Here is a 15,159-nt window from a genome sequence, read left to right as displayed (position 1 = left end):
AGTTGCTGGCCTATTCTACTGTTCACTGCATAGCATTTGCTCAAGGTAATGGTTTTCCAGCTGGTTTCCAATGAACATTTGGTGCGCCTTGTACTCTCTTTTTGGTTTTGGTTTCTCCAAGCGCTCATACCCATGCATGCCCCATGCATAGCAAGGCTGTGAGTAAACCATATGCATTCACTGATGAAAAGTAAGAATTGCTCACATACCTCGGAAGTCTTCAGCTCATAAACCACAATGTTGCTCTCATTGTCCGCAACAGCAAGGTGTCCCTTGGACGACAGACATGCCATGTAGGCATGTGCTGTGCTACCTGCAAACAGAAACTGTGCATTTAGAACGAGCTAACGTCCTTTTAAACACAGTATGGCATTAACATGAGTGGCAACAATGATGAACAAATAGCCAAGCCTATCCAAGTCAGTCTGTCTGATTGACTCCACTTATATCGAAGATGACACTTTCCACGGCGGCAAAGAGCTGGTTAGTTGTAAATTCAATGCCCGTTTGCATATAACTGGTTCGGAATAAAAAGAAAAACTGTCGAACAAAAAAAGAAAAAGGATTTCCACAGTACTGCTAACATTTATTTTCGTTCAAAAAATCAAACTCTCAGAAACCACATAGTCCGAAATACCGGTTGTGAATATGTACATGTTCCTATGAGGCATGGGAGAGTTCCTCAATAAAGTCCGAAATACCGTGCAAGTTAGTGGAGTCCAAAAAATCGTTTGGCTACTCTATTAGGATGCGCTCCAAAAAATTGATTTTCACACACCCCTACTAATAAACAGGCTTCTCCATCAATAAATAAGCAACTGCAAATAAATGAACTTGCTTCTCCATCAATAAATAAGCAACTGCAAATAAATGAACTTGCCTCGCGGAAGTGGAATGGTGTGCAGGTGTGCAGGTGGCATGCTGAACACGTGGATGGCCCCATGGAGGCCCAATGCCACCAGATGGTTTCCATCAGGACTGAAGAGCAGCTGTCTGGCTGGACCCAGATGTTCCATAAACGGGGACACTTTCGTGAACACGGGAGTGATCCCATCCGCCTCCTGTGGCCAGATCAACATCAAATCAACGTGAATTTCTTACTCGAGAAGGAGATCAAACGACGCGTGCATACACTCACATGCATACACAACACAGCACAAGACGAGAAACGGCTGCACTGACTCGCAAACAGTGGTTTACGGGACGGCAAATCAGCACTTGGGTAACTCAAAAATGCTCTTCGGTGTAGCGAGCACGGTAAACTAGAATATGATGCAGTGGTGCAAAGGGCAATGTCGATGCACATTTGTCAGCACTGATGCTATAAGGCGGTGCACTGCAACCTTTTCTAGCTGGTTTAGCAGTTACCTGGAATAGTAAGGGCATCCCCGTGTACTTAATTTAGTAATGAGAGGCGGTTTTTCTTGCCCCAGTTATATCAGGTGTTTCAGGGAAGACTTTCAAATATTTTCAAAAATAGGGGCTTTTGCAGCATGGTATTACCAGTGTTGGGGCAACCGGAAAGCCGGTGAATTGTGTTAAAAGCTGGTTAACTAATTTCTGATAACTAACTTTTTAACTATCAAAAATGGGTAACTGGTTGCATTAGAGATTTGTTGCCGGCCGTTAGTAACAGCCATACCAGTTTTTAGAATTTAGAAAATGCGATTACCCTAGCCACTACAGCTCAACAAAATCTGGCTGCATGTTGCGAAAATACATGTGCTTTCGAAAGCATGCAGGCAAAGCAACCCCTTCAGTGCACGTAACTAGTCGAAAAAGCCCAATTTTGTCGAGCTACAGCGCCAAGGGTAATCACGTTATCGAAATTCTAAAATCTGATATAGCTATCACTAACGACCGGTTACTAATCTCTATTTGCAACTAAGTGCCTAACTCTACTAGTTAAAAAGTTAGTTATTAAAGATTAGTTAACCAGCTTACTACTTAAGACGATTCACCGGTTTTCTGGTGTCCACCAACATTGGTAATGCTATGCCACAAAAGCCATATTTTTACCCCAAAAAATCTATTTTTGAAAATTTCAGAAGGTGTCCGCTGAAACACCCGGTATATGCAGGTGCAGCTAAGCTGCATGGCATTAATTATTAAACTTACTTTTAGCACTGCCAACTGCAAAAGAGGTTCTTATTTTCTAATTTTCTGGTGGCTCACTTGTATATAACTGCAACAACTGCTGGCCCAATGAACGCGTTCTGCAAGCAATACCTGTTACAGTCCTTCTATCTTGTGTGCATAAAGTGAGCAAATGTTCAGTGAACGGCACAGCCAAGCACGGCCCTAGGTGGACTCAAATACCAGTACTGCACCCGCCACATGCTGTTTTGAGTGCCAATTCAGCAGTCAACTGTAATCCAATAAGCACCCTAAGGCACAGAGCGTAAGAAAGAACCCTTCTTCTCTCTTCTCTCATATTTATAACGAGCCCCTAATTCCCCTTCCCTTGTTTGCTTAATTGCTTAGCGAGGGCCTCAGTTCTGGCAGCCTTGACGCCATAGGAAGCATAAGAGGGTTCTCACACAGCTTCCACCCTCGCCGTTCGATGACGTTCTACGTCACACTAACGGTAACTCAGGACGTTCTACGTCCGCCGCTTCCATAGGGTGGCGCTGATGAACACTCTCAATGTTAGGTTATTTGTAAACATAAATACCCCCGAAAGCAGAAGGTTTGACAGCCGTCGCCGTAGCTCAGAGGTAGAGCACCGGACGCATAATTTGGAGGTCGTGGGTTCGGATCCCACCGGCGGCATGTGGTTGTTTTTTCTTCTGCTTTTCTAATCAATTAGCTTTAAGCGATAACATATTCAGTAATACTCTCAATTGATCAACACCACAAAGTAAATAAATAAATAAATAAACTAAAAATCCCCTGTGCTCCTTGGTTTCTGTGGCTGTTGGCTTCTCTCATATTTATAACGAGCCCCTCATTCCCTTACCCTTTTTCAAGGGATATCCTTGGAACTTCATGGCAATAAAATTGACAAATTCTAGTGCTTCTAAAAACCGTGTTATTTTTCACGGAGTCCGCAGTTTCACCTCAAGGGGACAAGATGCAAGAGCATCGGTCTTTACTTTTAAACCTTGTGCATTACACGGTGCTTCAGGAGAGCAAAAAAATGGTCTTTCATTTTTTTGACCCTCTCATTCACCTTTTTCTTCATGCCACGGTTCTCTTGTCCAACACGAGTGAGCTGCGACCCCTTTCCATCCCTTATAATCAGCCCTCCATCGGACAGACAACAGGAAATGGTACGGCTACGAACAGCCACCAATGCCTTCAGGTGAACCAAAATGGCCACAAGCCCTTCTGTTCACACCACTAGACCAAATTCTAGGGTCACTATAGTTTTGCAAGCCACCAATCGAAATAAAACCTTTCCCTTTAACACGTTTCAACGTGTTGTGGGTCATCAGCAGGTCAGGTCGTGTACTTATGCTGCGCGGTAACGAACACCGAGCTGCACGATGAATCAGTGTGCCAGCTCTGATTTATCGAAGAGCCTGTGAAAAGTACACATACCATGTCGCTGTTCCCATATTTACTGGTGGCTGCCTGCGCAATGTAGCTTCGCACTGTCGCGATCCACCCAAGAAAATTAAACATGGCCCACCAGTGGATTACGTCGCATGTGAATCAGGGCTCTGAATATCGCCGCAGAGACCATGTTAATAATAGGGCATGCATGTATATAGGCTTATGTTGCTGTGATTGCTCATTGTACTACTCCAAGCAAAAGTTAAATACTACCCCTAGAAAATTTCACATTTTTACCGTAAAAACCTGCATATACTAATACGGTGCCGCATATTGACGATTTTCATGACCTAGAAGGACTGCCTCTGGGGTCAGCCTAAGTAAAATTGTACTTGTTCATCAGCCTCAGTAGAACTGTACTTGTTCATCAACAGTCGCAGCCTCGTGTGAGCCAAACAGTCATGTTTTTCTGTGGTGTGAAACGTATAAATAAGAGACGAAAGAAATCTGTCTGGTGTATGGCCGGTGCGAAAGCGGAGTGGTTGTGTGGTTGACACACGCTTTGAGAGAATTTAAAATCAGCGACATCTCAACAATGAAGACTCTGCATTCTGCATCCAGCACTACTGGTAAGCAGGAGCCAGGCATCATCAACAAAACAAGGTATAAAAGTTTGCTAGTCACTGTCGTGTGGGGTGTAAGTGATAAAGCTATAATCCTGTGACTTTTTTTTTTACATGCACACAAACTTCATGAACTATGCTCTACTTTAAATATGAACATGCTTTAAATGTCAGCTCACACGGTACCTTAAAAACTCTCAGTGCCTCGTGGCAAAACTCAGCACTACAAGAGGCAAAAAGAAAAAAAAACAACAGTGCACCTGTCTTCTTTCCTCGCCCTTCTTCAACACGATTGGAACCAACTCAAGCATCTACGACACTATCTTGCTGTGTTGGACAGCATGGCCAATGCACCCTCTGTACATCTCTGCATGCACCTTGTCCCTCTACACAGTGGCTATGAAAATGAAACAGCCTTTGCAATGAGTTGGCTTTTTTTGCTTTCCCCAGAAGCAGAGTGCGCATTCAACCATGCACTAACCATATCAACACTGTAGAGCGTGGCTTTGTCCATGTCCGAGCACGCCAACCAGCGGCAGTCATGTGTCAAGGCCGCGGTATGATAGCTGGCCCCAGCCCGTGCCTTGATGCAGGCAAGCTGTGAAGGATGAGTGGCTAGATGAAGTGGGACACCACAGGGCCCATCCTTTTCAACAGTGGAGCCCAGCTGCCACAGTTCAAGGTGCTCGCCATAGTTGAGCAGGATACGGCCCCTGGACTCGGCCAACTGCACTGGTGACAGCTGCGGAGGAAGCAAAGCAGTGCCACCGTTTTTTGAGCCACTCAAGGACCTCAGCCCAGGAACTACACTTGTCCAGCTAAATAAATTAAAACAGCAGCATAATAAAATCACTGGGCTGGGTGCCATTAGCAACTGCTGCAGAAGCAACAGAAAGGGTATGAGAGGCAAGGCAACTGCAGTTCTTTCAAGGTGTAACTTATGGCATGTAAAGAGCATGACTGTGCACCCAACCAGCAAACTGAACAGTACACAACAGCAATGCACCTTCAAATTGCCCTTTTGACATAGTGAGAGTATAAAAAAAAATAGGGGAAGAAGAGACAGGTTCAAAACCAACACCAGAAGAGATGCAGCACTTCTCTACAGCTTGGAAAAGAGAATATATACAAAGAAAAAGAAAACATAGCTCTAATTTTGTGGAGTATAACTACTTTAAAAAGAGAAGAGAAACGAAAATGAAACATTTTGACTCTGATGGTAAAATGAAGCCTTAAATCCCCAGAGCTCTCAATGATACTTTGGCAGTGAATGGACTGCCACGAACTCGAAAAAAAAAACGTTTAGAGCAAGACAACCTTTGAGTAACTATTGAAACAGGTCGTTCTGTGTATATTTGCATGTCTCGTGCTGCTGCAGTCATCATCATCCTCTTCATTTTCGTCGAGCCGGATTAATCATACACTCCTCCCTCACATGCGCTTTCGCAGAAAAGATTACACTTGAAACGTATTACTGCCACTAAAGTATAACTCGAAGCAGTGCGTACCTACTCGGGTCTCTACCAGTACTCCGGAACTGTAGTTATAAAAGTTACTTTGGCATCTACTACACACAGCAGTGACAAGTCTGGCTGTTGAACAAAAACGGCATATATGAAAAGCCAATCACGTCGAAAACAACAGTTTTGTTTGAATTATCAGAAGTCTGAAATATCAGGAATGCATCCTAATATGATTCAAACTAACTGTGGTTTGCTTTATGGATATCTAAGCATACAAAGTAATTAGGAAACCTTTCGCTTAGAAGCATTAGAACAACATAAAATATTGGTGAAAGGCATTTATTTGTTTATTCAAACAGCAGCCTCTAACTGGTTGTGTGGCTGAAAAAAAAGTTATCAATAATGCAAGAATTTCCCACACTCAGACTTTTCAGGGACCAGAAAAGAAACTTGTGAAAGTCTAATTATCATATAGCCCCTAAAGATAGTGCCAAAAATCGGCTCGCATCTTAGTAAATTTAGGTGGTGAAAAAAAAATGGCCACAGGCCATCTGCTCCCGAGTGAAAACAGCGCAGCAACGACAATTTTTCACAGTTTCGTCAATACTTCACTGTGTGCACAATGTTGGGAGAGTTGAAGCACAACTGCTTGGCTTCTTTCACGGTGTGACACAGTAGCAGGTGTCGGCACAGGTGGCGGCATCCATGTGAGCAGGCTGCACCTCACACACTTTGAGCAGCTCATGACGAACGTGCAGTTTTGGCACACATCAAGAATTTCGACAGCAAAAGCAAAGGGAGAGCAAAGTGGTGCCAGAACAGCGAGATGCACCCCCCCCCCCCCCCCCCCCAGCGACACGTGACTCTGCATTCTAAATGGCATGACCGATAGCCATGATCCCCATAGCTGGTAGTAAAGCTCACAAAAGGTGGCCACAGGAGCCCTCTAATTGTCGTCATGCCTGCTGCTGCAGGCACATCAGAGCATGCATGGGCAAAATATGACATGCAATTCAGGCTTGAGAAGGGATTTCTGAACGGCTGCTCGCCATGTTGAGGTACGACTGGCGAATTCTCAGCTGATGTGGTGCCACTAACCTGATGTATCCGACCTTGACCAACACTCTTTTGCTCGATGGAAACGCTATGGCAAGACAAGTTTGAATGAAGTGAAGCCACGAAACGAACTATGCATCTTTAAAATGTGCCGATAATATAGATGGCCAACCAGTTTTAAAAATTGTTTGGATGAAATGAAAGAGTGAATTACCAAAGTTTGAGTTATTGAGAGTCTACTATAATAACAGTAGCAAAAACACGATAAATATATGCGTCGATAGTTTAAACCAGTAGAAGTGAAGCTCGAAGCCCGCCCATTCACAGAGCATATGCTGCAATAACTTAATAAAGACAGTGGATGTCCCACTGAGTGCTTTCCATGTGCTATGTTACTGAATGAATGCTAAGCATACCTGCTGGAAAGGTGCATGGCTCACAAGTGTTGTCTCTGTTGACACAGCCAGGGAAGCATCCAAGCCTAGCCCGAAAAGACAAGAACAAGGAAGCGTTCACACCGTGCACTCAAACACGTCCTGCATTAATAGTGCACATCCAACAGCACACCATTCCTGTCTCAAACTGCACTTGTGCCTCAATTGACAATATTGCTGTCATTATCCAGGAAGTCAGTTACACCAGAAGCAAGAAACATTAGTACATTGTTGTCAGCGCAATTGTGATACAAAGCTCTGAATTGACCAGAGTAGATTGACCAGCCAATGTTAGAGGTAGTGGTGCTTTGTGCCACTGCTTCACTGCAAACTAAGTTCCACAATACCATATGTGCTTTAACTGCAATCAACACTGGATATTTTTATCCAGTGTGACAAATCAAGCAGGTACCAACTAAGACGTGAAATATTTGGCAATTTTAACCTCTCAGCTCGACAAACTCAAGTTGACAAAGCAAGTTTGTGTTGAAAAAGTTGGTTTGATTTTTGAGGAAAGGAAATGGCACACTATCTGTCTCACATATTGGTGGACACCCGAACCACATGTAAGGGAAGGCAGGAAGGTGGGAGTTAAAGAAGAGAGGGAGGGGGCCCATGGAGAGGCCCAGAATAATTTCAACTGCCTGGGGATCTGTTAATGTGGACTCACATCACACAGCACACCGATGCCATTGCTGAAGCGCGGGCTGGATTTGAACCCAGAAACTCCGGCTCAGTAGTAGAGCGCCTTAACCACTGAGCCAAAAGTTCTTTTCTCATTTCAAATGGAAACTCAGCTTTGCATGTTCCAACCCACCAAAACTTCCAGAAGGAAAGACACCCATACAGTTTTCCTTATCACACCACACCCAACTCAGCAGATTACAGTTGTTAATAATTATTTCACTCCTCCCTTCAAGGTCACACCAGGTGTGACGTCAGTAGGTGCGTAATGAACCTACTTTTCTTTCCAGAATGGTTGACATCAATTTGAAAGGAATGTTCACTAAGAAGGGGAAAAAAGTAAAAATTTTCGGTAATTTTTTTGCGGCAGTCGAAATTTTATATCGCTCGACCGATCGCACGATCGACCACCCACCCATTCATCATCAACAAAAGCATGCAGTCAGCTCCATCCATTTCGAGAGGGCTTAGCACCATTCGCTTTGAAGGATGTTAGCTGTATCACAGCTCGACCCGACAATTTTGTGATAGTCAACAGTGCCGGCCAATCGTGGCAAGAAAAAGTGAACAAGGTGAACACCTGCCCTGAAGGTTAAAGGGGTGAGTTTTTGATGTGAGATTAAAAAAACTCACAGGACAGTTATGAGTCTTTAATGCAAAGGTTTAAAGGGGCTGCGAAACACTGCTTGGGGGGATACCGGCTATACTTCAGGTGGGTTCTTTATGTCACACAGATGTTGACTTAAAAAGAATTACAGGAATCGATGCACAGGAACGGGAGTTATTCAGTGGAGAAATTTCAAAATACAAGCAAACAAAACGCTGCCCTCAACTCGATTTTGGCGGGGCTTCCCACTCCTATTTCGCTCTCCCAATGACGGCACCTGGCGCAACCAATCAAAACAGCCTGCCAGAGCACGTCGCGGAAGTTTGTACTCCATGGTTGCCTGCTCTCTGTAACTCGTTCTTGCTGAGACTGGCAGCGTCGTTTCCATGCCAGAGCGCCCCTGGTGGTGTATTTTTATTTTACTTGCTTTGCAGGGCTTTTATCAAAGACAAACAAGTTGTTTTTGTTGATCTAATATAAAACGCAGACAGGTGCAAAATGTGTATATTTATTCACACAATTTGCAGTATATTTACTGTTTGTCCGATCATCAAGCTCGCGCCAGGTGATGTCATATCCGCTGCTAAAAACCCGCCACTGTGTGGCAACACCATCAGAGCCATGAAGTTGCTTTTGGGAGGACATTAAAATATTAAAAAACGGAATATATGCGGTATTACCGACGCTAATAGCACCATTATAACTCACTGTATGCAATCAACAGGCAAAACAGTTAACTAAGATTGTGTTTCTGGGCCCCTTTAAGCACTGACTGTGCTGTGAGAGGGATTAGGCATTTTCACTCTTGATCTCAAGCTCACCAAATTGCTTGGAGGTCAAAGATCCTGCTTCCTCCATAGCATTTCAGTGCAGAGGACGTTTCATAGTGTTCTGGTTTACGGAGGGAAGCGGGTCTTTGAAAAAATTTTTTTATTAATGTAGTCACAATTCAGGGAACATGTATTTTAGCATGCTGATTTGAAATACGTCGTTCAATTTTATGTACTGATGCAATATGTTATGTAACTTTTGGTTGAGCGCTTTCAAGAAATTTTTCTGCAGGGAGCTTACTGCCACTGGTTTCTCCTGACACCAAGCTATGCAATAAGGGTAAAATTATCAATCACTCTGCCTGTCACAGAACTTTAATTAGGGGATCTTGAAGTTGTTGGTTGGTTTGGTTGGTTTATGGGGTTTAACGTCCCAAAGCGACTAAGGCTATGAGAGACGCCGTAGTGGAGGGCTCCGACATTTCGACCACCTGGGGTTCTTTTAACGTGCACTGACATCGCACAGTACACGGGCCTCGAATTTCTCCTCCAAAGAAATTCAACCACCACGGCCGGGATCGAACCCGCGTCTTTCGGGCCAGCAGCCGAGCACCACAGCCACTGAGCCACCGCGGCGGCTGATCTTGAAGTTGTCACTTCAGAAACAGGAATACACAAATTTTTCTTGAAGTGGCAACTTTGAAACCCTCTAACTCAACTATGATTGGCAGGATAATAATTTGGGCTTTATTGCACAGCTTGATGTCAAGAGAAGCCAATGACATGCTTCTAGCAAGTTCCCTACTCCAAGAATTTCTTGAAAACTGTCAGCAAAAAGTTACATAACATATTATATAAGTGCACAAGGAATTGCTTTAATAAAACGAAGTTATGTATTCGGAATCAGCATACAAACATACATATTGCAACCGCGCAAAACGACGAGGGACGAAGAGAGGAAAGCACAGGACAAGACGCATCGTTTTGCGCGGTTGCAATATGCACTCCATTGTCAACCACCAACTAGCCCGCCTTCACTTGTTACATACAAACATACATAGTATTCTCTGATGTTTTCATACATGTAACTTCATTAATAAATTTTTTTCCTCACACCAGCTTCCCCCTTAACCTGATGAGCTCGTCTCTGACACTTGTGCACTCGCCAGCTTTCTAAGTAAGCAATGGCACAGCCGGGCACCCCCAGCAAGCCACATAGCCGCCAGTGCTATTGTCAAGGGCGCGCAGCATATTGGTGCACAGCCAAGTTCGCCGAGCCACCACTGCAGGGGCTCTCGTCAAGAGGTAAACATGCTTTTACATTACTGATGCACAGCATCTTGGCGCGCTACCAAGGTCTGCGCCGCGAAGAACGCGAAACTGAGAAACGCTTAAAATAAAAAGTAAACTCTCAAAGACAAAAGTGAGAGTTGGTTGATCATACGAATAAATATGGTACGTCTTGTACTTCTTCGTGGCATTTTCAGTTAGCCAGTAATTTTAAACCTATTTTGATGCTTGTTACTGATGGCATGGTTTAATTAGTGAATATAAGTTCAAAAAGCAGGTCTGAGAAACAAGAAGCCAGAACACATGTACTGAAGGAATGCTTTACTGGCATCACTGTATCGAGCACTACCCATGCAAGCAACGTCCTTTTCCAAAGCTTTAGGGCCTTTCAGATGGCCACTGTGATTTTGAAACATCTCACAATGTAAGACCGATGATTAGGGAACTCCACCAAGGTGCAGTAGATTTGTAATAAGGGAGTAATTACTCAGTAGCATCCACCCAAGCGCAGGCATATGGCTACAATGGAAAGCTATGCAACTTTTCTGTACAGAAACTTAGTACAGCAGAAACCCAATCACACAAATCTCACTGAGGTCATGAAAATTATGTGTATCCGAAATTTGAATAATCTGAAACGAATAGAATTCTATGCAGAGTTTACGCAAATCTGTTTTTTGGTTGATGGGGTTTACTTATGGCTGTGCATAATAGCTGCTCACTGCTCGCAGTGCACACCGTCCGACTGGTGATCCTGGCGCAAGCGATGCACGGGAAGCAAGCACTTGGTGCTCGAAGGTGCGGTCACAGCTCGCGCGCTCTTATCACCCACAGTGCGGTGGGGGGGCTGTTCGCAACACTCGAAATTCTGCCCATTGCACAAAATGCACTCTGGCCAGGAAATTTCACAAATTCCTGTCATCCCAAAATTTGTATCAACCGGGATTGTATCATCGAGATTCTATTCTAGTTAAAGGAAACTTTGTCCTGGTCTGAGGGGCTGTACCCCAGACTACGATGAATTGTTCTTGCCCATCTTAATGAATGTTTTACTTATTGCGGTACAGCTGCCGCGGTGGCTCAGTGGCTACGGTGCTCAGCTGCTGACCCGAAAGACACGGGTTCGATCCCGACCGCGGCGGTTGAATTTCTTTGGAGGAGAAATTCTAGAGGCCCGTGTACTGTGCGATGTCAGTGCACGTTAAAGAACCCCAGGTGGTCGAAATTTCCGGAGCCCTCCACTACGGCGTCTCTCATAGCCTTAGTCGCTTTGGGACGTTAAACCCCATAAACCAACCAACCAACTTATTGTGGTACGGGTCAAATCTCAACCCTTAGACTTCACAATACAATCTACTACATTTCACGTTATGTTTAATTACTTGATATAATTAATTCTCTGAAATAAGTTGTTTCTGTTTGACCTTGTGTTTTACTCACGGGGCAATAATGCTAGCTCACAATGTTACTGCAAAAGCTCCACAGCGACTAACACGATATAATTGTGTCTATAGCATCAGCAGCCTTGACCACAACTGAAAGCTGGCTGGTATCAGCACTCAATAAGCACAGAGTTCAATACTCTAAGGCTCAATGGGCACTGAAAATGCCTGCATGATATGTGCAGACACTTATGGTAAAAACCAGTCAAATGTTCGCCATATAAAGCAGCATACCTCCGGATAGAACTTTTCCTTTGGCAAAGGCAAGTGCCCGAACATCAAGCTCATGGCATGTTCTCTGCATTGACTTGGCCCACTTTTGTGTGTCGCTGACCCTTGTGAACTTCACCAGCAGCGGGTCCACACCAGCCACAAAAACACTCCTCTCGTCCTGAGAAAAGCAAAAAAAAAAAATCTTATGGTGTTAAAACTGGATTAAACAGACAACATTCTGTAAAAGGCAGGACGCCCCCCCCCCCCCCCCCCTTTAAAAAAAAAAAAAAAGACCACTGCATGCAAGAAAGCTGTGCGGTAAACTAACGTCCCACATGCAGCAGCAGAGGCAATTTTAGTGAACTAGTATACTAACCCAATCAAAAGTAACAAATTGTAAATTGTGCGGTTTAACATCCCAAAGTGGAAATAAAAAAGGCATGCCATGATGAATAGTGCAACACAGGAGACACAAAAGTGCAGAGATGTCCTTTTGCAAAAGAGGCCACGGTGACTCCTTGTCATCACCCTTGATCTGTGTTTGCCTCTGACTGCCTGCCTTGCAATTGCATTGTTACGCACATGCTACTTTGAGGTGCGTGGACCGCGATGGTAGCGAAGAACCGTCAAGAGAGCGATGAGTAATGCAAAAGCAGATATGAACAAATTGTGCTTTTACATTTCCTCGGACATGAAAATTGCCTGTGCTTCGCAGTCGAGGCATGTTAGAATTGGGCAACGATAGTAGTTGCAGTTTTGATATTATTTCTAGTTCCATTTACCCGATACACAGTGGGAAAATTTTGGTTCCAATTAATGAATTTTTTTCAAAATGACTCAATAAAAAATCAACCAACACTAAAGCAGGGCTTCCATTTAACCAATTTCCGATCATCGAGATTTTACTGTAGTTAACGTGACACAATAAAGCACTGCAAAACCGCCCAAGTAGTGTTGCCAATGCTTTGCACCTGCTGCCCCTTACTACGACTTATCACCCCCCCTTTTTTCCCCATTCCTACTCCTCACTGCTTTTTTACTGCCTTCCCTTTTGCAGCAGCCCCCGCAGACTTCTTTCTGTGTTCCCAGCCAGCTTTCCCTTCTTTTTTGGTTGTGAGGCGCGCTTTACCTCACAACCCCAAGGGCTTCAAAAAGTTGGCTTCTCCTCGAAGCTCGTGAGCCTACAGGTGAAGCCACCTCAAAGAGCGCAGATTTATTGTTATTGATACCACCAAATGTTGGCTTTATAATTCATGCCGTTATTTGTCTGTTACTCTTAGATGCCCTAGACTGCCCACATTCTGCATCCTTGTCATTTTGTGGAAAGTGTATCGCTATGGCCAATTGTTCTTTATTACAATAGATTATTAAAGATTACCTTAACGAGAAACAAAAATAAATGTATGGTCTTCTAAGGAAGACGAAATGGGACTGCAGTTTCACTTTACCATATCCGTGTTTTTACTAAATGCGGGTTTACTATAGCAGGGTTATGCTGTATTATGAACCCCCATAGCAGTCCACATATGCATGTTCACCAACCTCAAAATCTGAATGAGATCAAAGAATCAATACACAAGATATTTACTCACCTCACTTAGGCATAGTGACATAACGTCAGCACCATGCACTTTAAAACTCTGAAAAAGCAAAATAAAAGAACACAAATGGAGCAACTATGCATTGTGAACACCACAGAGATAGCTAAAGACCATGTGCCCAAATGTATATACAATAAGAAATGTGGCACCATGCCCCTTCACTCTACGGCACTGGAATCAGACTATCTTAAAACTTTGTCCACGAAGGACCTCACTGCTCACTCATGCAAATGTGCTCCTTTACAGCAGCACATTTTCTTGCAACAGCTATACACAATAATGATGACAAAGCGGTTAATTCATGACTAAAGAAACAAATAAGCAGTTAACAGCACTACACGCAACATTACTTCATCAGCACACCACAGTGATATGAACAACTATAAAGACTCTCACATATGCATCCATGAATAATCTAAACCCAACTGCAACCTTTCATAAAACCTGAAAACTAGTTCCTGCGGGCATCTTCATCATTAGTGTAAGTGCACTACCCACAAACGACTTCTGACCACTTTCTTACCATACTGCACTAAAAAAAAAAAAAATGAACAGGCTAGACTGCAATTGCAGGGTCCATATAGGCAGCTACACAAGCAAAGTGCTTTGACTTAGTATGCAGCAACTTTTAGCCCTAGCTAGCTATTTAGTGCTAACTTGCATCATCTGCACTGAAGCAAAAGCCAACTAAGTGCAAAAAAAAAAAGAAAACGAGCAACAGATGCACTTTACTTAATCATCCCATTCATTAATAGCCAAATTCACTTACGGATATTAATGTGGCAGTCGTTCCATCCCAGAATGACGTCCTCCCACAAGAGTCACCGGAGATTATAGTGAAGTCACTGCAGGTTCACAACAAATTACGAGTGCAGCTGTGAATCTGCCATAACCAGCTGAAGCACGTAAGCATTGGCAAAGTTCTTCTATAACTTCCCCCATATTGCAAATTCAACCTCTCAAGACATTGTTCACTCCGATTTGTCCTACACCTTTGCCAAGTCTACAACGCATAACCTCACAGGTCCACTCCACTGTTGCATCATTTCTGCAGTGGATTTTTTGAGTTAGTCTAATGAACTTGCCAAGTGCACCATGACAGCTGAGCAACCACACAATACACCAGTGCACAACGGTACACCCAAAACAACGACAAAAGGCCCGTAATCAATAGCCGCCTGCAACCACACCAGCAAAATTCCTCAGTGGAATATTAACTTTTCTCTGGAACAGAAATGGAGCTGAATGCCAACCACTGTTACCTGAACTAGGTTGCGCTCTGTATATGTCGTGTGTGTTCCTTTGTTCTGTCCCGTCTTCTTCGCGCAAGCACGTACCGTTCAAATATGAACACACTCGCCCAAACAAGAGTTTTACCTGAACGCACTGCATCGAAGAAATGCAGAAGAAAGAAGAGCATGCAAATGCCTAAAATGTGCAGATGGCGGCCGACGACATACCTTATCACACAAGCCATT

At 43.8% G+C, this 15,159-nt stretch overlaps 1 protein-coding gene across 1 annotated transcript in view; it reads right to left on the bottom strand.

The window, feature by feature from the left end:
* l(3)72Dn (UTP4 small subunit processome component l(3)72Dn) overlaps positions 1-15,159 on the bottom strand; it is a 37,328-nt gene that overhangs the window by 12,455 nt on the left and 9,714 nt on the right. The window contains exons 7-13 of the mRNA XM_089548489.1: positions 14,451-14,526; positions 13,673-13,720; positions 12,102-12,258; positions 7,057-7,121; positions 4,603-4,863; positions 877-1,061; positions 210-309 (exon numbers count right to left, since the gene is read on the bottom strand). Coding sequence (XP_089404615.1) covers positions 210-309; positions 877-1,061; positions 4,603-4,863; positions 7,057-7,121; positions 12,102-12,258; positions 13,673-13,720; positions 14,451-14,526 — 892 coding nt within the window. The remainder of the gene's footprint in view (positions 1-209; positions 310-876; positions 1,062-4,602; positions 4,864-7,056; positions 7,122-12,101; positions 12,259-13,672; positions 13,721-14,450; positions 14,527-15,159) is intronic.

Source organism: Amblyomma mixtum, chromosome 6 (assembly GCF_055824585.1).
Source record: "Amblyomma mixtum isolate Tamu chromosome 6, ASM5582458v1, whole genome shotgun sequence".
NCBI lineage: Eukaryota > Metazoa > Arthropoda > Arachnida > Ixodida > Ixodidae > Amblyomma > Amblyomma mixtum.
Note: the sequence above shows the minus strand (reverse complement) of the source record. Positions and strands in the feature narration are given on the sequence as shown.